Genomic DNA, 25,732 nt, shown 5'->3' on the forward strand with positions numbered 1-25,732 from the left:
GCTTTGTTTTTCCTTAAAAGTAGAAAAAGTTGCATGTGAAAGTTTCAGACTGGAATTATTGTGGCTTTGTTATTATACTTACCTTGTTTCTTCAACAGAAAAGAAAAAAAGCAAAGCAAACCCCCAAACTATAGGCATTCATGTGGCTCTACCCTGTGTATTGAAAACAACTGCATAAAACAAAATGAAGGCCTAGGTGTATCTAAGACAGTTTTCACATCCTCTTCGACAACCTTAACGTTCTGGCAAAGTTCGTTAGCTTGACAGTGTGAYAGGTTGATGAATCAAAACTCTAATGAACCTTGGTGGGAACTTTGTTCCAAAGTCGAGGACAGCTCACTGTTAGCAACTACCTATCACAGTCTAATGAAAAAATTTATAATGGAAATTGTCATAGCATTCACCAGCTGGCAGAGAGGGATTCCTATACCATAATCTGATTTGGGGAAAAAAAAAAATTCTTGTTACTACTTTTAACCTCAGCCCAAATCTGGGCACTCTGTTGTTGAGTGTCTCACGTTTATAGTTGTTTCCCTTCTTCCCTCTCCCCCCATAATGAAGCATGAAGTGGTAGAGGAGGAGAGTATTTCAAAATTAAGTGTGCAGAAACTTCTGCATGCTGAATTTGAAAGTATTGTAGGTCTCCCTTCTTATTGTAGGTTTTGATTTTGTTTATACACAAGACTTAGATATATCTTGAAGAAGAATTAAATTTAACCCCCATTGTTTCTCGTAAAACGTTGTTTCTCTTAGAAATGTGTTTTATCCTGATTGTTACTAGGTATGCATAGTCGTAGTTGATCTTACTGATCAAATCAAGTTATAAAACTGCCTTTGCTTTGTTCATTTTTCCTTTCGCGTTCAGTGCTGCTGGCACTGTTTGTTGCTTACTTCACATTTTTTATTCACATTTTTATTAGCTTCCTGTCTCCAGTTCTTTTCTCTTTATTTCAGCTGTTCCTTGAAAGCTTCCACGTCCACCTGTCAGCATCTGTGCAGACTCTTATCTTTCTTTGTCTGGTATTTTCCTTAGGTTTGGTTGCTGTCACAACTTAAGTGCTCAGTAGCAAAATTACAATTTTTCATCCAAAGTGGTGTTTTCTCTATTCTGTTCTTTGTGTCTTTTTGCATATTTGTTATCCTTTCCAGCACTATGCTTTACAAGCTTGATGTCTTGACTATCATGCTGCATGTTCAGTTTTTCTTCAGATTTTTTTTATTTTGTGATCCTCTACTATTCTTAGTATTTACTGAAATGGTTGCTTTTTGACCTCTCTCAGCTTTTTTTTTGCTTTTCCCTGTAGAGAGTTATTTTGCACTTATTATTAGTACTTTCTCTTTTGACAAAGCTTTCTCCTTCTAGGTGTGTACTGGTTTCTGTCTTCTGTTGAAAATTCAAAGTGTAGTTTACTTTAAAGCATGTTGTTACAGTACACCATTTATCTTTTGTTCGTGTTGTTTTCTGTTAGAGTTGTTGCATACTGTATAGATTATTCAAACATTCGTTAACTCAGAGTAAAAATGAGTGTCTCACATAATAACAGAGAGACTAATCAGGGAAGTGAGATCTAGTCCTTGCTCCGAATAACACTTAGGTAATTACAGTTCAGCACAGAACAGTGTCTTCAGGAAAAAATGAAACATCTCATGCAAGATTGTTGTTGAGTAAGAGAGACAAGGGCGCTGTCTGGAGGGAATGGAGAATGAGCTCTGGTTTCTACAAGAGCCRGGAGGAACTGGACCTGCATTTCTCGCATGAAAATTCATGGATTAATTCTACAAAAGTTAAACTGTGATAAAAGGTCTCTAGGGACCTGTTGGAGTGGTCATAAAATAACAATAATAGAAGAAATTCCTAGCTATAGCTGTTTGAAAGGTTTGGGTTAATTTGTGAATAATTTTACTAAGTACCCTCTAATCTCTTTTCCAAAAGGTTCCAAATGTTAGTTTGTTCTGTATGCTGAGAGCTAACCACTTTGTACGTGCTCGTTGTTGTATTACTGTGTATGTCTGTCGCAATAAATAACAAGGGAAGACCATGTATTCCTTAATAGGCACAATTTAATTGTCTTTAATTAAATTCTGAGTAATCTACATTTATAAATGAAAATTGTAAAGCATAAATCCATAGATCTAATGCAGATTTTGTCCTCTATTGAAAAAGAAACCCTCTCTCACAACAAAGGGGGGAAAAAAGAAGTGAAAATTAATTGAACAGAAACTTCCAGATGAAAGAAGTAACCTCAGAAAAGATTTAAACTGGGATTGCTGAAATATTAGTTCCAGTTATAGAAGAACATGGATACTCCTTAGTGGAACTGAAGCGAAGTCACCGCTAGGGGAGGATGAATGCTTAAATAAATGGAAGTGAATCATTTAGCCACCATAGCTAAATGTTTGTCTAATCTTCTTAAAAATAATCTTTATAAATCCATGATGTGATATCTAGCCAGTAGTTACTCCAAAGGAAAACTCCTTTCTGGCTCTGTTTTTTCAGTCTTAAAATCTTTGTATAAAAACACCAGGTTCAGAATTTGTAGTTTGCATGTCATGGCTGATGTACACAGTGTCTTTACAGAAAACTTTGAAATATGTTTGGCTTCAGTTTCTAGTAATTATTTCTTTTCCGTACAATCACTAAAGCAGCCATTTTATAAGACTGCATAGTAAAACATAGCACCTTAAACCGAATGAGCTGGCACAGTGAAGTTAAAAGTTAAATTTGTCTCTTTAGTTGATACTATGAAAGCAGGCATTTCTGTGAAGCTATGCGTAATATTGACCTTATACTTAAGCACACTGTATGGGGTTTGAATTTGTAAAAGAACATACAAAAGAGTCATTGCTTTCAACTCTTGTTGCTTATTCAACCTCATAAGGGGTCAGCCATGCACACATTGCTTTTTTCTTTTGAACAGTGTATGCAGAAGATAATCTCTATCTGATGTCCTGTTGTCATTACTGTAATTTTATACTTTCAATATCATACATTGTTGCATGTGAACAAACAAAAACTGAGCTGTCCTCTTCYCTGCATCGTTTCATACTAAGTGCGCTTGCATAGTATGCATCTCCATTATATAAAGTTAGTTTCTTTCAAGTTCTTTATGTGGGTTCATCTGCTGTATGCATTAGACTGCTCTGTTGAGTAGGTTAGTCCCAGGTTTTGCAGGTTAACAAAAGGCTGGAGAGTAATCTGTGAGTAAATAGTTTTCATAGAAGGCAGTCTTGAATAGTCCTGGGATAGAAGTAGTCACAAACACCGAGCAGTCCTTTTTTTCAGAATTTCAGCTGATTGCTAGTGCTCGTTTTTGAAGCAAATTTATTCTAGCTGTTAAATAAGGCAGAGTTCAAATTCTCCTGCAGTCTTTTATGACTGTCTCAACACAGTCTTGCGTTACAAAATTAATAGTACTTAGTATGTCATTCCAAGACTTGACACTTGTTCTCTCTCTGCGAAGCAGCACACAGCTAACTTAGCATGTCATTACATATTAAAAAGGACAGTGTAATCCCATGGGATATTTTCTCTATAAATTCTTGATCAGCATTTTTGATACTGAACAGTAAGAGTAGCATTTTGTAAGTATATAGTATATACCTAAGATATCTTAGGTAACGTACTGGTTTGTGTATGTGTGTGTGTTTTAATTTTATTTTATATTGTAGAATTCCTGCAAAAACTCCAAATAGAATTTGAAGTTTTGTTTTGTTTAAACGCTATATAAATTAACATTCTCTTGTCCCAAAGAACTTGCTACTTTATTAGTGACAAGGTCACATGAAAAGATTAACAACTCCARTGAAAGCAAAAGGGAAGATGATCCTGTTATATTAGGCAAAATGGCAGAAAACAGGTGATTTTTAATCACATAAATGTGACAGTTAAAAAAAAAAAAAAGAGAAAAGAAAAAGTATCGATATAAGAATATTGAATAACCATAAGAAATTTTCAAATCACAGTGTTAATCTAACAATCTGCTTAATCCTAGCAGTGAAAACTGGATGAGTTTGAGTAAGCAGAAAATGTGTTATATAGAACTACCTTACCTTTGGAGGGAAACACTGAAAATGTATTTCAGGAAGAAATATTCCGTTTAAATATTTTTTAATTTCTTACTCTAATCTTATGTCTCTTCTGTTTCTTATGCTTGTGAAGTAAGCAAAATTCTGCTGGATTATTTTCCTTGTTGCTTGGATAACACGAGTTGGGGAAGGTAGCAACAGGGTAATTACTAGAGCATGCCRTTTCGCTATTGCCCTTGTCATCAGGTTAGTGTGAAGGCTGACGTACAAGGCAGCGGTTCTTCATTGGCTTCTTTGTGCCTGCCGCTGTGCAGCTGGGCTCTGCTGCTTTGAACTGTAGTCTTGAAGGAAGCTTGCGGGAAAGGAGCTATTCAGAAAGATCTTTCATCARATCCTGGCAAACTCATTGATTTGGATATTGATTTCTCCTTGGGTGCACACCATCCCTGTGGCTAGAAATGTTGTGCTGCTTCTTCTCCCAATAGTCAGCTTAAGTGATTACTTGGAGACTTGACTGAGTTCGTTCTTTTTTTTTTTATTTATTCCCTCCCCCCTCAATCTTTCTGTATTTCTTTATCCGATTGCCTATGTTAACAGGTTATGTAAAATTTGTAGACAGTTTAACGTCTGATTTTACTGGCTAGGTTTTAGTAACCCACCATCACTCTGAGACTGTAGGAATGAACTGTTTGTGTGATGTTGGACTATGTAAAAATCTATGAGGTTTAAGAAGAAATCTTGTGGGGCAAAATAATGGAAAGAACATAAGACTGGAAGATACTCTTGAGCCRTATGGTATTTTTAACCTGAAGTAAGCACAGTGCTAGTCTGGAGAATATAAATTTGGAAGATAGTAACAGGAAGGAACTCTGGAAATATCTTAAATTGAGAACAGATGGTGTGTTAGGCAAGTATAGGTAAGAGTCTTCATTCTTTTGAGAAATAGTTGAACATCTTCATAGCTTTTGGAGGTACGAATGAAATTGAAGAGAATTCCATTATGTATTGGTAAGATCTGTAAGCCTTTTTACAATTATCTTGGTAAAGCCAAGATTAGTGAAAATCTTATACTTTAATAAATACATTTAGTTGCAAACTGAATAATAGAATTTTATAGCATTTATAAAAATTTATAGTATAATTTCTTTATCACGTTTTTTTTAATCTAAATGGCTTAATATTTTGACATTTGAAGAAAATAGACTTAATGCTGATCTGTCTACCTACTTACAAGGAAAAAAGGAACAAGTGAAAGGTAGTGATACTGAGTGATAAAGCACTTTYGGGGCTTCTCTCTTTGCAAAACTAAAAACAGTTTTAGAATACCAAACTGTTGAAGCGGAAGTTGCTGAACTCATTTTGTTGATTGAAATTCCACTTAAATTGGGGGAAAAAAAAAAAAGTCGTATCATGAATGTCAGTGAAAACCTATAGAGACGTGGTGCTTTTTTCCCCTATTGGATGAAGCTTCAGATAGTTAAAATATATAATGGAATTTTAAAAATACTTTGACTAACTTGATGTATATTTTTTTTTGTATTTCATTACAAATTATGCGTGCACACACATGCACACAAATAGAGATGTTAGGATATCTGTAGATACATGTATTGTACTCAGTCGCTGCCAAAGCTAATTCTTTTGTGATACCAGATTCTGAGATATGCTGAGATGAGTCAGAAATGGACCACTGGTAGCATGAGACAGAACATTTACCATGAGTCATACTAACYGATAAAAATGAATTGTTTGTAAATAGTCATGTAGACTATTTGCATTTGAGCTACTGCTACCTATTTTTTCTGTTCAGCTTAGTACTTAAATTTGTCTTTTATAAATGTAAGCTAACATCTGAGAATGAATACTAAGATTTAAAAGCCATACTTTTATGTTCATGTTGACTGCTTATGTTCTTGCATGTTCTTGCTTATTAAGTTGTTTTCCCCCACAACTTATTAAGTTGTCAAATCAAGCAAACTGAGTTTTAGAATTATAAAACCTAGTATTATAACATATTTGTTATTGGAGTTTTTTAAAATTCATAAATACAAAGTAGAGTGGAAACTATATGGAACTACGTTTAGGTATATGAGACTTTAAGCTTTCGCAAGGTAGGCTTAGAGATTCTCTGTTAAATTCACTCTTAGACTTACACTCTCTTATACTTTAATACATATCAATACATACAATAAAGGCAAATTGTTACACCTTGGAACAGTTCCTTTGATTATAGAATTTTCTGGCAAATTCCACGGTACGGTAACCGTCTTTAATTTAGATAATGAAAGCAATTTTCTTTTGAGAACTTGAGTTACTATAGAATTATAAAGCCTGTCTGCTGGTGAGATTTAATTTAATCTTGTGAGTATTAAAGAAACATTCCTGAGACAGTCGCTAAAAAGTGACAAGATTAGCACTTCCAGTTTATTGAGAGGATGCCCCATAGGAAGGACATTTATCTGTAAGTGTAAATGGTTTTTCTAAATAGGAATAAAGCCTGTGTTAAGCTGCAGAAATACACATTTTCTGAAATACAGAAAGCATGGAGCAATTTCTTTTCAAATTGCTAATGGCACAGCAACATAGAAGCATAGATAGGTAAGTTACATGCTGACAAAACTAGATAGTAACTCTGCATTAGCAGGTCCTTGTTAATCCCGTGCCCATCCCAACAAACACACTCACTCTCTGCGGTACTGATTCCCAGTGTGGTCCTGTTCCCTTCAGTGTATTTTCTGCAGATTTATATAGCACAGATAGAAGAATAATGAAATCCTTTTTTCTTGTTTTATCTGTGGACTATGCATTGAATGACTGATTTTAAAGCAGTTGTGATTCAGTAGGGATGTTTTTAATTTGCTGCCTGTTCTCTTTACCTCTGAGGGAAGAATTTTGTAAATGCTGAATAATTTTAGAACATGTTTTCTTGGTTAAGGGTTGGATCATATTTTAAATTAATTTTAAGAGGAAGGAAATCGTGTAAATGCTGTGGAATTCAGATAAGCACTGTGCATAGGAAGTGAGTACTATAATTTAGGGTGCGTGGAATGGGTAGGTCAAGCTGATGATAATAAAGGACCAGATCTTAACTTTGCTTCAAAAAACACGTAATCAGTATTCACTCTCCTGTTTTATTTCCTCGTTGCTTGAGAATGCAGCTTGATGAAGCTGAAATGTGCAATTGCTTAAGGATTCCACAGGGTGTCATGAGGTAGTTGTTAGAATCATTAATACTTGGACGAAAGTAAAGAAAGAAGCATAGTGTGCAGTCCTCTGAACACCAGTTAATGTAATTTTAGATGTGACTAATACCCTCGCCATAAAATAAAAAGTTCTTAACTCATTAACACATGTATCCTGTTTCTGTATCTATATAAAATATACACATGAAGAAAAATATTATTAGAGATCGTTTACAAGAGTGAACTATTCTATGTAAGGTCTTCCCAGCAGCCTTTCTATATATATCTTAGTGTTTCACATCTTACAGAACAAGTGGAGTCTTTTTTACATATCAACGAATGGATATAACAAACCGTGTATATAAAAAGACATAAAATTTGCATTTGCCACAGCAATATGAAGACTTATGMCTCAAATGTGCCTTCCAATTTACTTTCAAAAATTTTTAACTTATTTTTTAATTTTTTATTTAATTTTAATTTTATTTTAAATTGATTTAAAATAACCATGCAYGCATGCAGCTGCACTGTGGATTTTTATTTGTTGATTATATATCTCTATGATGTCAGTATAACTGATTAACTTCAGACTTTTTAACTTCAGACTTCTTTTTCTAGAAATGTGTGACGCGAGAGAAGAGGAAAAAAATTATAACAAAGTATGCCTAAAATTAAGTGGTTTTGATTATAGACACATACTTTTGCATATGGGGACCAAATTTTTATTGCCGTAAGTGTTGAGTTCAGTGAAGTTACACATGTGTAGAATTCAGCTTTGTAATTGTAACAGAAACTTTTAAATCTAGTTTAATAGTAATTGTAAAGAATCCTACTTCTATTAAAATCTGAATTGTATTAAGTGAAAATAGCACTGGTCATGAGAAAATTGCATTATTATATAAAGTGGATAGCAAAAAAAAAAAAAAAGTGTAAAATCACTAAGAATAGCCCCAAGAATTTGAATCCATGTTGAGAATAATAATTTGGCTAATTTTAAAAGCATATTTAAATCCTATCCTGAGTGCTCAAAATTGAGATTTTTAAGCAGGAAAGTGTAAATTTTTAATGTGAAGTCTGAATTATCTATCACTGAAGAATTTAAACACTTTTCATGTGAAGACTGCAGTACCAATTCAATTAATAAATGCTACCAGAAAGATATCTTGAAGGCAATAATACATTGGTATGTTTTCCAGGGTAGCATTATATTATCAAATATGAGACAAGCTCATGAATCTGTTTGTTAGACCCTAGTGATTAATAACTTCATCACTCTTGAATTTGATTTGCAGTATTTGTTAAGAGAATTTTCTTGATCATTACTTTACTGTGTAAAGGTATGCACTTTTGATTTTATTTACTCTTACTGTCTTTTGGTCCTAAATGTCCAATGAAAGACTAAAACAGCTGCTTCCTTTTAAAATAGAGTTGTCCTTAGTACATTACTGCTTCAAATCCATCCTTATTTAGGCATCTCAGAGTACATTTTATGTAACATCCCACTAGATTTTTCTGTTACAAAGTCTACTGCAAGTTGACCATATCCTGCGGTTTTCGGTTTTACCACTGTTTTTCCTCCTTCATAATAACTGTACATTAGAAATTATGAATTTTATATAACCTTTGGCATCTGCAGAGCAGAGGAAGTCTCCATTTATTAAGAAGGCTTTTTTTTTTATTCTTTAAGTTTAGTTGGTTGGGACTACTGTAAGAATACTATAAACTACTTATAACGTTGAAGATAGTTAATTATTTACAGTTACGCAGGTTTCCTGTAGAGCTTTGAACCTCAGTTTTAAACAATTTCAACAAACACAAAACAATGAATGCTGAACTTTACATATACACAAGCTGTAAGTCAGTGGCAGGCCGCCTGTGGTGGTTTCTTGGCTTGTCACACCTATAGGATATTGTTGAAAAATAAGAATTTCATACAAATACCTAAAATGTATCTGGTACAATATTTGGAGATATTTGTTGTGAGAAGGAGACTGTAACATCTAAAATAATGGTGGTGTTTGGGGAGGGCATTGCCAACAGACTTCCTTAGTGGGGCCTTCCGTATGCATCTGGAATCTGGCAATAGTCTTGTCTTACGCGTGTAGGAACAGAGCTGTTGAGCAAGTAACACGACTGCATGGGTAACAGTCCACCATGTAAAGAGCACGCTGCGTGGCCTGGGGGTGAAAAGGCATAAATGTCTTTCAAAGTTTATAAAGCTCTCAGTGATCAATACCATCAGCTGCTGCCATCCACAAACTGCCGCTTTGCTGTGATGCGGCCCAGCGTGATTGTTACCAGGAAAGATATTTGTGGTCGCTGTTTTGTTGCGTACTACAGCAGATTACTGCTCTCAGAAATAAAGGCAAACAGCAGAGTGTCCTGATCAGAGTTTCTGATATTGCCGAATCAGTCATCCACACAGACGTACTCCCCACAGTAACTCCATTTAATCTGTTTTTAGCATAGAGATAGTATATTCTTCATTTTTGATGCAACTTCTGAAAGTATGATCTAGGGAGTGATGAGAAACTGCTGCTAAGGTCTGAGAATTGTGTGTGCGCATATTGCTGTCAATGTAGACTGGGTTCTTACTGTGCTGTCCTATGTCAACTGCAATATAATACGTTCTGAAAGAAAACAATGTTTCTTAATCTATCTGAATGCCATGATATGAAAGAAAAATCTGTTTTAAGAATGAAATTTGTTATGCTCTGTGGTAACATTTTCTAGGCATTTCTGGTAACTCTGCTGATCTGCTTATCAGATGTTTTTTGAGGGTCTTACATCATTTGAAAAAAAAAAACTTCATAAAGATGTTTTGATCATTTCRTATAAATTTTACCCAGCAGATGTGGCAAAGCAGGACAGGTTAAGAAACCTTATGTTCTTGAGGTCATTTGGTGACCTGGGAGCATGATGTAGGTTTCCATATGCTGTAATTCACAAATAGAAATCAAATGTATTGGAAATAGAAATCAAAAGGATTGGAAATAGAAATCAAAATTAAGTAGTGTAATGATGAGTTGTGGAGACAGTGCAACATTGAACTTCTCCAGTGTTCTTTTGTAATTTTGCTGCATTCCATTTCCCATGGAATTTCTTAGATTTTGCTGTATATTTGCACTRTATGTCTTTTGCAAGAGTTGTAATTTATTTAATTCATTTATTCTAAAACAGTAAATGGATAGACAATCCATTTTTGGATTTTGAAAAGGCTTTTGAAGCCTTTTATTTATTTTTTGTTATTTTATTTATTTTATTATGTGCCTTTTATTTATTTGCTAAACATACTTTCTACCAGTTCAATTTAATTCTTGTAAAAGGCTCTTCATGTTGGAACCCTGCTTTCAGTAAAAGGAACTCACTTAAGTCAGTTGCCTATGTAAGTATTTTATGGAACAGAAGCATTGCTAAAATATACAGGCTATTTGGCACACTTTTCATATCAAATTTTGCAACTTTTTAATGAGGAAGACTCCCGTTGCAGACAGCAAGAGYGTTGCATACACAAACAGCGTGTTTTTGTTCTTACCTTATGGATTTAGGCATATTAATTATGGCATATTACATAAACTGATATGCTAAAATAGTAGACTAAATTGTAATAGTAAACTAAATGTTTTCCAAAACATAAACATCCTGATCTCTATTCAAAGGAGTATCCTTTACAGCAGGACATTGAGCAGTTAGATAGGTTGGTTAATCATCTTTCCTCTTCCTCACTCTKAGGGCTTACTGAACTCACTTTGCCTCTTCTTACTGCAACTAATAATCTAAACGGGCCATGCCACACGTGCTTTGAATTACTGAGATTATGCAATTAATATAGGCCAATATTTAAATAATATAATAATACCTGACTGCACTGAGAATTTGTTATCAAAACTTATTAGAAGAYGGTATTTTTTGGCGAAGGAAAACAAAGTGGAAAGAACGGGACAGAAGTTAAAAACTACTCATATTATAGTATGCAGATATTTCACAGTATACTGACGCATATGTATCATATGTATARTATATATACATTCAGTTGATCCTATTCTCCAAATCCCTACTTGAATGGTAAGGCAATGTTGACGAATATTGTGATCTGTTTTCATTTTCAGATTGAAAACCTACAGGAACAACTTAGGGACAAAGACAAACAACTAACCAATCTAAAAGACAGAGTGAAGTCATTGCAGACGGATTCTAGTAACACAGACACAGCACTAGCAACCTTAGAAGAAGCTCTGTCAGAGAAGGTAATATTTTATCATAGAACAGCGTTATATGGTGCTCCTCTGGGTAAAGTGTGTCCAGAAAATGTGTCTTTTTCAATTGGTCTGGCACCTGTAACAAAGCATGTGGGCCATGTAAGGATGGCAGGTGGCTTAGTAGTGCACAAGTGCAAGGGATGGTTCCTAGCTTACGAATTGAACCAAACCTCTGAGCTGAGGAGCAGAAGAAGCTCTTCTTAAGAGGGGATGAACTAAAAGGCACAGGACAGGGGAAGATCTTCCCTTAGTAGATGGGGTGAGTGGTTGCTAAGTAGATGGGTTGAGTTATCTAAAAGGCACTGACACCTGACTTAAAGAAGGTAGAATTTGGATTTGCTATAGTTTTGTGGCCTTGATTATCCTGTTTTCTTGTCTGTTAAGTTACACAACTTAACAGTTTGCCTGACCGAAGAGCCAACAACTGGCTGTGGCAGCTGTTCCCTTGGCTGGCTGTTAGTGCCATGGCTTGCTACACTCAAGTTATATGAGACATTAGATTTTGTTAAAAACAATTTAAAAGGATATATATTAATAATACTTTATTTTTCCTTTAAAAACTGTGTGCCTTTAATTTGCAAATACTTAAACCCGAAGGACTAAATCTGACTGATTTAAATTAGTGACAACGTTCCCACCAGCTTCAGTGAAGTCAGAATTTTTTGTACTAGTTAACTTTAAATGTGAGGTAATTCCAGTAAATCCCAGTGTGCCAAAAAGATTAGTGCAAGATCTGTTTTTTGCAGCTCACAGGTCTTAATATCATGTATCATTTAAATGTCCACAGGTGAGCACAACTTGTTGAAATATGTTCCATTCTGCAATGCATAATCTTATGATGGTATTTCTGATCATGTATGATTTTAAAATGCCATGGTGGTGTTGGCCCTAACAACTAAATACTAATATGGATTTTTGATTTCAATCACCTTACCAATATTTACATAATCAACAATATGAGAAAAATGGCATTATTATTACTTCTGTTGCTTTATAGGATAAGCTTCTCAGAGCTTGAAGAATTTGTGCATTCATTGCCTTTCATTGCTAATTCAGTGTCAAGATTTATTTCAGATTGCCATAGTAAAGGTTCAGAATTAGATAAGTGAGGCTAATTTTAATATTTTAGAAAAGTTAAGGAAACATCAAATAATACATCTAAATCCTTCTCCAAAAAGTATTTTTGCAACTCTTGCCTACTTCATTTGGTATTGCATAGTACACAATACACAAGCAAACACTTTTTAAAAGAATCAGTGCAATGAGTGCTTTTTTCAAGTGGAATTGATTAAAAGTCACATGAGGTCCCTAAAGCAATTTTTCTGTACAAAGTAGTCAATTTGCTTAAATAAAATCGGCTGAGAAGAGTGTCTTCCCTGCGATATTTGCAGGTGGCTCTGAGACACTGGTTCTGAAATATTAGCCCTTATCTACAGATGAGCTTTATAGCTGAATGTATCAAATATTTTGTGACTTGCCCAAATTGTTAGCCAAATTAGTATTTGAACAGGAATGTACAGCTTGTAATTTACTGTGCCCAGTTTTCCAAGTCATCCTAATGGCTCTCAGTAATTTCTGCCTGTAGTACTAGGCCTAAGATCTACAGAAATTTTCCATATAGATTAACCTTTTCCATTGCAATTACTGATAGAAATATGGAGTAGTTTTTTGTCCAAATCAGGCAAAAGAAGAACTCTCAGTGATGGTTTCTCAATAATAAGTGTATCAACATAGATGCTTTTATCAATTTAAATTTGTAATGCTGCCAAGAAATAATGCTGCTTTTATTGAGGAATAGCTGCTTACCATGGGAATACATTGGTTGACAATAATTAGTGTAGTCCTTTATTTCTTTATAGGTTAAGTCCCATACCAGCTCTTACTTTGTTTTTTAATTAGAATTGTTATCAGACCTAGTTTGCAGCTACATCCTCTTGTTTTTATACTCTAAGGATAGGCACAATTTAATTCTTTGGGAATTCACCAGTTTTAGTAAAATATTCTCTTAAGAAAATACTCCAAGAGCATCATGGGAAACTCTTTTAAAATTCTTGGATAAAAATGATCTGCACAGCTTAATTAACTACAATGCACTAAAATTATATTTAATTGTATTTCTTACAAACTGTAGGAATAAAAGGATTAAAACATGATCATATGATAGGAATATGATATGATGTATTTGAGCATTTAAATGTTTTTCTGCATAATTTTTGATAAAATTCAGATTTAAACTTAGGTTCTGAATTAGAAAATATGGATCCTTATTCTTCATGAAAGTAGAATTGTCCAAGTATCTCTCTGCCCACCTCACATCTCCCCTTAGTGATTAATTGGCTTGGTCACAGTAAATGAGAAATGATTATAGACAACAGTATCCAGGAAAATATTTGAAAATTAGAATATGCAAAACTGCTATCAGCTTCCTTGATGTTTTAACAAGGAACTTTTCAGAGAATATCTCAGCTCTTGGACTGGCCCAAAGCAACTCAAGAGGTTGCTTTCATGAAGCTGATATTTATAAAGTTGGTCCTGCTGTAGCAGCATATAGTAGATAAGCAATTGAGTATGTCTGATAATAGAGCTATATGCTGCTACAATTCAGTTCCTGCTTCTGTGATAAAGTGCAAATAGATTAGACCTGTGAGGTCCTAGATTAGTGCATAGGGAAAGCTTGCCAATGCAAATAAGAGTGGAACAAGAACACATTGTTGGGATTTCTGCGAGTTAGCTGTTAATCAAGTAAAACGTGGTATATTAGGGCCTTTTAGCACATGTTTTTGACATTTAGCCTTATGCAGCTGACAGTTAAATTAGCCATCTTTTGTGATTGACTGAGAAAAATTTTATACTCTTTATCTATTAATAAAATGAAATAGTATTACATTTAATTTATTAAAAAAAGAAAAAAAACATTTAGGTAAATAAATCTTCAAGATGGCATTGGTAAGAAGCTAAGTATGAATATAACTAGGTGTATTCTAAATCAATTCTTAGGCTATTCCAGTTAGTGTAGGCTAGGATTTTAGCATTAATATTGAAGGGATTGAGAATTTATATTATTTGTTTTTCAATGAGCCTGGCATATTTAGGATCCCATGTTATCCCTTTCTTATGTAATGTATGACATATAATGAAAATAGCTAATAGAATTTTAAAAAGCTTAAGATATTATGTTTACCTTTTTTCATTTGTGTAATACTCAACAACGTTGCTGTTTAAGAACCTTCGTTCTACATGAACAGATTTCTATATGAAATCTTGGCTGTGTGCGAGTCGAAAAGAGATTTAGCCAATGGATGGACTGAAGCCAGGATTCATGCACCTTGTGCAGTTTTAGGCATCGCAGTGCATGAAAAGTGATAGTGTTTTGGAAACAGGTTCAATTATAGATATCCCAATGCCTTCAATATTTGTCTTTTTCTTTTACTGCATRCTAAATGGAATGCAGTATGTCAGGGCACACTAGATAATAAATGACAACAGCACCGTGAATGGTGAATAACAATTGCACTGACATACCTCTTACAAGATTATTCAGTGTCACGCTGATTATTTTCCTCTATTTAAGACATTCTAAATACATGTTTTTGCAGACTTTATTTCACTGAAGACTTACTACTTATTTAAATGAAGATCCTAATCTGATTGTTAAAACTTTCCTAATTTAAACATTAATTTTAATAATACATATAAAATACTCAGGGTGATGAACATTTTTCTTCCAACTATTGGTGATATAGAAATCATTAGAGCTGAAAGCCAGTATCATAACTGGAAGGAAAAAAAAAATTATCAGAGGAGTGCAAATATTTAAAGTACTAGTAAAATGACTATATAAGGAAAAAATTTGAAATATATGACGTTTTGGACTTAGGTTTAGTTTTGCATCTAATAATAGATTAGTCATTTCGCCAGCATCTATGAAGTTTAATACCCTACATCTGCTTTTGATACTTGATCTTAACAGCTCATGTTACATAATAGCAGATGTTACATAATAGCTTATGTTTGCTATAGAAACATAAGACAAAACTAGGTTAATTTTCAAATATTTAAAATAACAAAAATAAATACAACAATTAAGGTTGAAACTATAATGCTAATATGCTTGCTTGCACATACATGGGGGATATACAGTTAACTGTCTAATAAATGCCTGTGAACATTAGAAACGTTCGAAGTAAATTCACATAGCTCTAAGAAACTGTATTTTTTTTTCTTGAATTGGCATTGTGAATTGGCATTTAAATATTGTCAGGGAAGTACAGACCATATTAAAGTCAAATAGATTTCAGTGTAGACAAATTTTAAGTCGGTAATTTAAAATAATAACAGATGTATCTAATTCAGAGATCCATGCAAATTGATTATTATTTTTAAACTTTATAAATAAATGTAATATAACATACAAATGATAGGAAAATGAATAACTGTCAAAGCTTCAAGAATTGCTTGGTGAAATGCAAAAGATTCTCAATCTTCTGAAAAGATTAAGTATATTTCCCTTATTCTAGGAACAAGTTCCTTTGCTAGCTAGTGTAAAGGGAACAGTAGACAACAAGCAGAGAAGTTGTCACAGTTGTCAACAGAGCTACTGATATGGCCAGTGCTGCAGAAGGACAAATTGTGAAACTCTGGAGAAAGAGCAGAAGGGAAACAATCACTGTTTGAGGCACATCTAGAAAATATCCCTGCCTGTCTTATAGAATCACAGAGTTATTGAGATTGGAAATGACCTCTAGAGATTATCTAGTCCAACTCTGCTGCTCAAAACAGGGTCAACCAGATCAGCTTGCWCAAGGCCTTCTCCAGTTGAGTTTTGAGTATATCTAAGGTAGGAGACTACTGGGATGAAAATCATAGCCTTGAGTTTAGGCTCTTATTTATGGGCATCTGTGTTGATAGTACGCTTTCTGTAAAATGTTCTTTGATCTTTCAAAAGTACAGCAGCAATCTTCAGAAGATTCTCTAGGGCTTAGAGGAATGTCATACCCAAATATGAAAGAAAACGGATGATTAACTAGGATAGTCTGAACTATGTGTGTAAAATATATATAAGTATATTTAATATATGTATATATTTTATATATATGCCTATTCATATATATTTAAAAGTACTGCAAATGCTTAAGCTAACTATCAATAAATTATTTTCTTTCTTTAAAATGACTAAGCCTATTACAGATCAAAAAAGGGGTTGAGTAACTGCTGAAATATTGGTTTTGTTGTCTTGTTTTTTTTGAGATATAATTAGAGCTGACAGTATATGAGTATAGGCAAAGATAAACATAGTATATTAGCAGTAGAATGATATATATATGTGTGTGTGTGTATAAAATATATATATGGCAGTAAAAGGAATCATAGCACAAACCAGGACGGAGATTTTTTTCTTGTTTTAATAATAGGCTTTCATCTGTGTTGTACAGTTCTATCAAAAATATTTTAGCATTGAGGCTGCTTTTATACTGGATGTTTCAAGCAAAGTTGCAGAGAGGACTTGAACAGGATCCATGAGTATGCTCACGGCTGTAACTGAGCCGTGCCACTTGTAGTGTAGAACTAGTTCAGTCAATATGTGGTTTTGTCCCACGAAAACTTGACTTTCCCCAAAGTGGCTTCCMTTGCTTTCTTTGACGCTTTCCAAACTCACTCTAGTACTTCCTGGATACTCTGCTTAAATTAGCCTATTCCTAATTTCAATGCGATTCTCCTGGGTATTTAGTTTTACCCCAAATATTTCTCTCTATTGACTATTATTTAAATCCTTCAAATATTGGTAGAATGTGGTTTTTGAAGAATATAGTCAAGGCTTAACCAAGCAGTACTACTGCATCTACTTTTAATGTTTCATCTTCTGAATTAATTCTCCAGTCCACTGATTGTTATTTGCTCTGTTACGCAATGAGGCTAGAACTGAGTACGTCTTCTAAAAGCTCTATCTTCAAAGATAGATACCTAAGGATACTAATTTCCAAAACTGATGATTTAGACAATCTTTATTATAGCAACTGTAACTCAGTGAAGTATTTAGAATATAGTTTAGATGTATTTAGAAATATTATTAATAGATGGAAAAAATCTTTCTTTGGGAATCATAATCGTATTGGTGAAATTTTTCTGCATCTTAGACAATATTTTGTTGGTTCTCTCAAAATACAATACATCTAAATGGTAAGTAACTGATATTTAGCAAGTGTTTGATTTATAATTCCATTACAAACAATGAAAAAATCTCCCTGCAACCTGTATAGGTGCTACTAGCAATCAAAAATATAATCGCATTCAAGCTGAGTAAACCAGTCTTGGCCTTTCTGTTCTGAACTTTTATTCATGACTTCAATCACTTACAAATGTAGGAAATACATTACTGAGATGAATAACTTTCCATATCTATCAGAGCACTATGCATATTCATACCAGTATAGACCAATAATAAAGTTAGTATGTCTCATAAAGCATCTGAAGTCTTGATCTGTTGCTACTGAGGTAGCATCAGGGGGAAATTTTCTATTGACTTCAATGTCCTGAAACTTGATCATTAGCTTGAATCATCCTCTTATCCCAAAGGYTGATTTTTTTCTAAGTGCTATTTAATGTAAGAAAATTTATTCCTCCTTTTCTTAATTCCCACCTTTGCATTTTGTAATTCTTTCTAATGTTAGGAAAGAATAATAGAGCGCTTGAAGGAGCAAAGGGAACGAGATGACAGAGAAAGACTTGAAGAAATTGAATCTTATAAAAAAGAAAATAAGGACCTGAAGGAGAAAGTTAATGCTTTACAGGCTGAACTGACAGAAAAAGAGGTCAGTCTTTACAGTGAAATTTTAAAATCTGTGTTCTTCTATCTATGTCATTGTGATAAAAGAAAGCACATTAGGATTACTCTCAAATTGTTTAAACTACTGAAGTTCTGCTCCAGAAGTGGTATTTTCTTATGCATATTTTGTAGTTCTCACTTTTGTATGGAAAATTCATAGTTGTGTATCTTCTTCYCTATCTTTTCCTTTACATAAACTGTCAGAAGACTTGAATATTCCGTTGTTGCACCTGTTTTCATTTGTCAGWCTAATAGAATCACTATGAATGTTTCTGTGTTTCATTGCATACTAGCTCCTGCGTTTTCGTTTGGTTGCAGTCTCAAAACGCTGTCCTTTGCTCTAAATGCTTATCTTTGTGTCATTTCACTTAAAGGGATGGGAGGGAAAAGAGATTTCAAGTAACTAATAAGTTGGCAATAAGTTAGTGTCCTGGTGACTAGGAATTAACGTTTTACTTTTGGTCATTTTTCAGTCTAGTTTAATCGATCTCAAAGAACATGCATCTTCATTGGCATCAGCAGGGCTGAAAAGAGACTCCAAACTTAAATCTTTAGAAATAGCCATAGAACAAAAGAAAGAAGAGTGTAGTAAGTTGGAAGCACAATTGAAAAAGGTAAGTTCCATGCTAAAAAAAACCAAAAAACAAAAAAGCAACACCCAACAACATCCAAAACTTTGAAAATACGAACTTAATTTAGGCTTCTGGAGTTAATCTAAAATCTGCTCATCTTATGATGTTTGGTGATGCTTGCGTCAACTGTTGCTAACTTTTTTTCTGAAGGGGCTTGTATCAAAGCCGCTAGTGAGCCTTGGGAATTATCTTGAATATGACGGAATATTCCCTATATGATGGAATTCTGAGAAACAGCTGGAAATAACTAAACTGGCAACAAGACATTGGAGGGGAAGAAGAAAGTCAGAAAGTAGAAAAAGTTACTGAAGCAGCAATTTGTATGTGTATGAATTTATACTAGAATTAAAAGTAGATGAAAATGTTGGCAGCGTGTGAAAAAAAATCAAAGGCTGCACTTTCTAATGGAAAAAAATGTTTACTTATAAAATTGAAAATCCAATTAGGTTTTATTTTGGCTTTTTTTGCTGATGAARTTCTTCTTTTGCTAAGATCTTTTTTTCCTAAGACTTTTTGCTGGTCTTCATGAAAATAAGGTTGTGATAATTAAGCAAAATAATGGCTAGTTTATCTCAGGCTGGCAATTAATTATTTTTATTCAGCAAGTAGCAGAAGCAAGCATTTAAAGGAAATTTTTTAAAAAATATAACATGATTTTATTGAAATTGATGCATTAAAATAATTTTTTGCTAAAATGATTTGCAAATTTTGTTGATGCCTTTTCTACCATACATTGTTTCTTTGACCTTTTTCTGTGTCATTTGGTAATGTCTGCTCATATTGTTCAAACACCAGTCTCATGACATACTTGATGGGTTTAAGCATTATGTTTGCCTCCTGCAATTCATGATTAAGTGTAAGTCAAACATTAATTTTTGATATTGATATCTAATGTTGCGTTTCCTGAAAAGATTAATTATTTATACTGTATGACCATTATTAGGATAATATTCTGATACTTTTTTTTTTACCCAGGTTGAGTAGTACCTTGCTCTGTGTTTAAGCACGTTATTTTCAATAGCCTTGCCTGTGAAGAAGGTATTATGGAGTGTAAAGGAGTATGCCAGCATGTAATCCTTATATTTCTATAATTTTTCAATTCAAGATGAGCATCTGTGATTAGGTGMCTGTATAGTTGTTGGATGAAGGAAGGGAATCTTTTTGCAATAAGAGTACACAATAACTTTAATGAAAATCAACTACTTCAAATATTTAATAGCTTGTAAATGCTATTTACACCAGAATTAAAATATCCAAGTAAGCTATCTCTCTTGCAATTCTTTTGTTTATCAGAAAATTGGTTATTTTATTTGTTTTCATTTTAAGCAGTAGTTACAAAAATCTAAAGCACAGATCATGTAAAGAATGGAAATCCTCTTGAAAGACTTGAAGTCCTCCAATCTTTTATTATTTTATATCTAAACACATCATGTGGTCATGGAAAAATAAGCAATTATAAAAGTCAGCATCTAGGATGTCTTTCRTATAAAAAAAAGGAGTATGTTCCTTGTGTATAAATACAAAGGATTATTAAATTAAAGTTGAAAACATAGTAGTTTTATTCTATCATAAATACAATGTAAAACCCCAATAGATATTCACAGGAGACCAGGTATTTCCACAGTAAAATGTAGCTGCCTTTGTAGGCATGGTTAGTTGAACAGAAACTGACCRTTAATGATAGTAGACCCCAAACAAAGTAATTTTCAATGCATATTTTCCATAATAAAATATTTTACATTTAAACCTGCTAATATTCTGTGGTAATAGTGATTGGTCTCCAGAAATCTGGTTTCGCTGTATTTTCCCTCCTTCGGACACTAACTGAAACAGAAATCTGGGTTATTTTTGCATATGTCTGAATTAGGATAGGAATTAACATGAGCACATTTTGGAGGAAGTTAACCTGCAGCTCCCGTAAGTGTGCYTATGCCTGAACAGGAAACTGCAGAAGCTAGGAGGAATGGGCAGTGATTTTAGATCGCTTTCAAAAGTGACTCCAAGGAACTATCTGGTTTTTTTGAGAAATCTGAATGTAACTTTTTAAATATCACAGAGGAGGTACTTTTCATTATGGCATTTTAAAATGATTCTAGTTAGTTTAATTATGATTTACATGTTGTACCAGATTGTATTAATAAATGTGAAGGTGGTATTCTGTACACATTTGCTAGGAGTTACTGGTTTCCATGAGTAGTTATGGTAATAARTGCTATGCTTGAAAGAAAAATGTGTACAAGAGGCAAACCTAAACCAAGTCTGTGATCAAAAAATGATTTGTTTTCATTCCCCCCCCACCCTCCCAGTTCTTCTATTCTTGTTTCGTCTCCTCTCCCTCTTTTTGGAGAAAATAAGATTCATCTTTTAATAATAAAACTGTTTTTGGCTGTGTCTGATTAGATCAAAAATATTTTTCAATATTACTTAACTAGACTGTTTACATTTCAATAAGTGAAGACGTACTGATTCTAAAAGTACTGTATTTTAAAGAGGAGACAGAAAATAATATTTAAAACCATAGATATGCTTATTAARCATTTTATGCCAAAAATTATGTATCAAAATTCATAAATTAAAAAAAATCATAAGATAAAAAAGGAAAGAGCTCAAGGCTTTTTGTGCCAAAATTCCATGGACTTTTTTGCTCTCTTTCTATTGATGTTAGTGAAATAACAGCAAGAATTACCTAAGATATTTAAGTACTTTTATAWAAATATATAAAAATATATCTATGTATATATTTTATATATGTATATATATAATCTTATTGTCCATTTTAGAATTTGTTCTTTTTGTTGTTTGTCATTTTCTTAAATTTACTTGCTTACTGACATATTTGCTGTTGCCCAAGTACCTTTTGTCAAGCTYTACTCTTCAAAAGTCATTCTGCATAGAAAATTCAGTCTTATGTCAAAACAAAAAAAAAGTAATAAATTTAATGATAAAATTTAATTAATCTTTTATTATTACCATCTTCAAAGCTTTGGTGATAAGTTGCAGCCTCAGCCAAAAGCACTTCTAGTGATTCATTGCTTGAGACCAGCACTTAATGTATCATCAAAAGTGGACACCTTTCTTTATTTCATGGGTTATTTAACTTGAGAAAAGGAAAGTAACACAAACCTTAAATTTCTTACTCCAGCTATTCTTTTTTGGGAGCCAAAGTCAACATTTATGTGTCCCCAGTGCCTCTCTCTTTCACCAAGGAATGTTTAGAAAGTTAAATTTCTACTTCTTTATGACAAGTTTTTCTGTGCAAATGCACTGGATTTGTTGAGCTAATGCTGTTTTCCTGGATCTTTCCTTCTTTTCTTGTCTGTGCTTCACTCCTTTCCAACTTTGCAATGTAGCAAGCTGAACAGTTGTTCAATCAGATGTACAATCCAGTAAGTTCTTCCTAAAAACGCCCACTGTAACATATGAAAGCATGAGGATCCATTACCTTACTTTGTGTTGTGCTCTTCCTCTGTGGAGCTTTGCAGAATATTTTTGATGCTTACCTATACCCATTATATGGAAATAAATTAACTTTGTGGACTTCAAGGCCATTTTTTGAATATGACATGTATTCTGCTGCTGCTTATAACACTTTGAAAAAGCAAACATCCTAGCCTTTAGGTCCTCAATTTCTCCATTAGAAAAAGCATGCAGACTATTATTACTTTTATTTTTTTTTCTTCTGCCTCCTGGAGTACTTTTTTTGATCCTTCAAACTTAAAATATCTGCTGATTTTTCAGTTTATCTCAAATGACTAGGTTGCTCATGTGAATGATATCTAGGAAGTGATGAGTACAATTTTTAAAAGTCTCTACAATTAAAATAGTTCGGATCAGTTTTACTCATAAAAGATTGTGTATATTCAGCATATATAAATTAATAATATGGAAACATTGTACTTAATTGTACCAAGAAAATGCTGAAATATAAAAGGCTGAACACAAACATCTGTGTTTAAAAAAAAGCCAAATAGCATTACTTTCAGTTGTTTAGCATTATTATTCTTCCTAATGTCTGCTTTAATTGCACAGTATCCTTTTGTCTTGGTTGAGATCCTTTTTCCGTTTGAGGAAGTGCAGCAACACACATTCTCTCCGCAGAGAACAGTTTCCATTTTTTTGGCTGAGACTGTTACAGTTAATATGCTTTGAGCATCACAGGACAGAAATGATGATGTAACTGGATTGAAATAGCAATTTACAAACTATAACTTTATATATTAATCATACTTGGAATTACCATGTAATGGCTATTGTGTATATAGGAGAGCTAGTTTTATAGGTTGTTAGGTAATATGATAGAATACATTAGGGAAGGTACTGCCTTTATTGAACTCAATGGGAATTTTGCCATTAATGTCAGTAGACTAGGAGTCTGTCCTTAGAGTCTGTTGTTGCTAACTTCTCAGCATCGAATGGGTATGTCATGACTTAAGTATTGTAGAAGAGAGTCCTGCTGTGGAGGTACCATGTTTATTTTTGAMGTTATTGATTAACTGTGGTTCGAACCTGGTCATATATTGATTGTAGGTAGGATAAAACTTCTACTATTGTCCCCCTTACCATCTGGCGTGTTGCTGATGAAAAAGGTTTTTCCTTTGAACAAGAGAAGCCTTTTTATGTATCATCTTGGCTCATGTATGAGATGGTTATGTTTCKTTTCAGAAGATTGGCACTCCTGCTGTCATGTCACTTCAGACTGAAGTCTTTTTGTGTTACTTTTCTCTTGATTTTCATAAGTGCTTTCCAATCATTATTTTAATTGTAGTTATTTTTTCTGTAGTGAATTATTGTTTGTAGCTGTTGTCTATTTGTATATGATATTGCAAAGTTAGTCCTTATTTTTGGTTTTTATTTTTTTCCCTGTCTTTACATGCTTAATTTTTGGAATGACCAACTCTTGACAGTTTAGAAATAATGGATGGAAGATGCTTTTGCTTTGGTAGCATGCAGCAGTGGTAGTATAAACATAAACTAGATTTTCTTTAGTAAACTTTTCTTCCCATCTTCTCCTACTTATACATAACATTCTGCCTTGAAGAATGCAAATAATGATGACCTCCCCCCTCCTTCCCTGCAAACGACCTAATGTCTTGAAATGAAATTGAGACTTGACTGAAGTCAATGGCAACGTTTTCATTGAATTCTACAAGGCCAACATTTCACCTCTGTTCTTTGAGGTGGCGCAATAGCAGTTACAAGAARCAGATTTTGTATTGCAAAGCATCGTGATACTTCATTAAGTAGAGTGTTTCCTCACCATTTTTCATTTGAGAATAATAGTGTTATATAAAACCAGGTGGTAATCTAGTCATAAAGTACTGAAGCTTTCTTTTTTAAAAAACGTTTCACAGAAGTAACAATCAATCTCTAAGTAGGCCTCTTTTACCCCATGCAGTAATAATATCTCATTTTTTAGTGAATTGTTAATTTTTCTACTACATCAAAAGACTATCAACTCCAACTCTTGCATTCATTGCTAAATCTAATGTTTTAAAAAATTTAAAAATGCATAGAAATCTGTTATACACKGTTGGGTACTGAAGTGCCAAAGATACTGAGGAGGTGCAAATYCTCCATACACTTTCTTGAAAGGTTTCACAGTGTAGTAAAACTGTCTGTGTGAAGATGATGTGAATGGAAATAGAGGCACTTTTCTTCATGTTTCTTTATTTTGAAATACCTAAGCATTTCATGGGCAGATAAATATCAATTACAAGAAGTTACATGATTGTTTTTGTCCTGTAATGAAAATATAATGATGGACATCGTTTGGAGTTCTGGTGAACTCTTTTATGAATAGTAAAAATTTAATTCTGCAAATGCTCATGCAAGTAATATGACTAAAATTTAGAATACTTGCAGAGTCTAMTCTAAGTTGGTTAGCACAGTCCCAGACATTAAATCAAAAAATACTGGAATTTTAAGGAGACTACAGAAAAATTAAAGTGATAGCAAATTTTTTTTAGTTTATTATTGGAAGTACAAAAACTACAAAAATTTGAAGGATCTTAAAAAGTAATTTCTTGCATGTATGTTCTGCTATTTCATTTAATTTTTTGTGAAGTACTTAGCTGATTTCTGTGTATGTGTGTGTTTGAAACTTTTAAAATGAAATACTATATCTATCCATCCATTTCTATTATGCAGAATAATGCATGCATGGTTGTACCGTAAAATTTTAATAGACCAAATAATTCTTGTTATATGTCTGTGCCACACTGTTATGAGGTTTCTATAAGAAACTTGCTGTTTATATAAGGAATTGTTACTTTACTTCTAATGTATTTGTAGTACTTATTAAGTAAATATCAGAACAGATATATAATTACTGTAAGAATAAGTACAATTTTAAATAGCAGTGTGATATGCTATTATTACTGAATTGTAAAAAAAAAAAAAAAAAGAAAAAAAAATACAAACCCCTTTTTCTAGCATGAAGAAACATACAACAAGAAGTTTTTTTGGTTACCTGACTGACAAATAGACAAAAGATCAGGTCTGCTAATTTGAAACTCTGAGCTGCCTTTCCTAATCCTAATTGGCAAACCTCAGTGTTAGCATTTACCGATATAGATTAAGAGATCAATTACTTTACTTCTGCCAGGAACCCAAGATACCAATCAGTCTTCCCCACGAAAATAGAAAGTGCATTCTCCCCAAGAAGAGAGAGACAAACGGGGACAAAAAGGAAGACGCAAATGGGAGAAGGGCAAAAGAAAGAAAGGAGAACAGCAATAGGCCGAGACTTTCAGACCCATGTGATAACCGTGCAGCTTCTGGTTAAACTGAGCCGAGCCCGTCTGCCATACT

The 25,732-nt window shown here is 33.5% G+C and overlaps 1 protein-coding gene across 1 annotated transcript in view; it reads left to right on the plus strand.

Annotated features, from left to right (window-relative positions):
* ERC2 (ELKS/RAB6-interacting/CAST family member 2) overlaps positions 1 to 25,732 on the plus strand; it is a 499,935-nt gene that overhangs the window by 175,881 nt on the left and 298,322 nt on the right. The window contains exons 8-11 of the mRNA XM_085302360.1: positions 11,318 to 11,455; positions 18,136 to 18,276; positions 18,764 to 18,904; positions 22,273 to 22,308. Of these exons, the coding sequence (XP_085158486.1) occupies positions 11,318 to 11,455; positions 18,136 to 18,276; positions 18,764 to 18,904; positions 22,273 to 22,308 (456 nt within the window). The remainder of the gene's footprint in view (positions 1 to 11,317; positions 11,456 to 18,135; positions 18,277 to 18,763; positions 18,905 to 22,272; positions 22,309 to 25,732) is intronic.

Source organism: Rhea americana, unplaced genomic scaffold (genome assembly GCF_003343005.1).
Source record: "Rhea americana isolate MKP2758 unplaced genomic scaffold, rheAme1 scaffold_19, whole genome shotgun sequence".
Lineage (NCBI taxonomy): Eukaryota > Metazoa > Chordata > Aves > Rheiformes > Rheidae > Rhea > Rhea americana.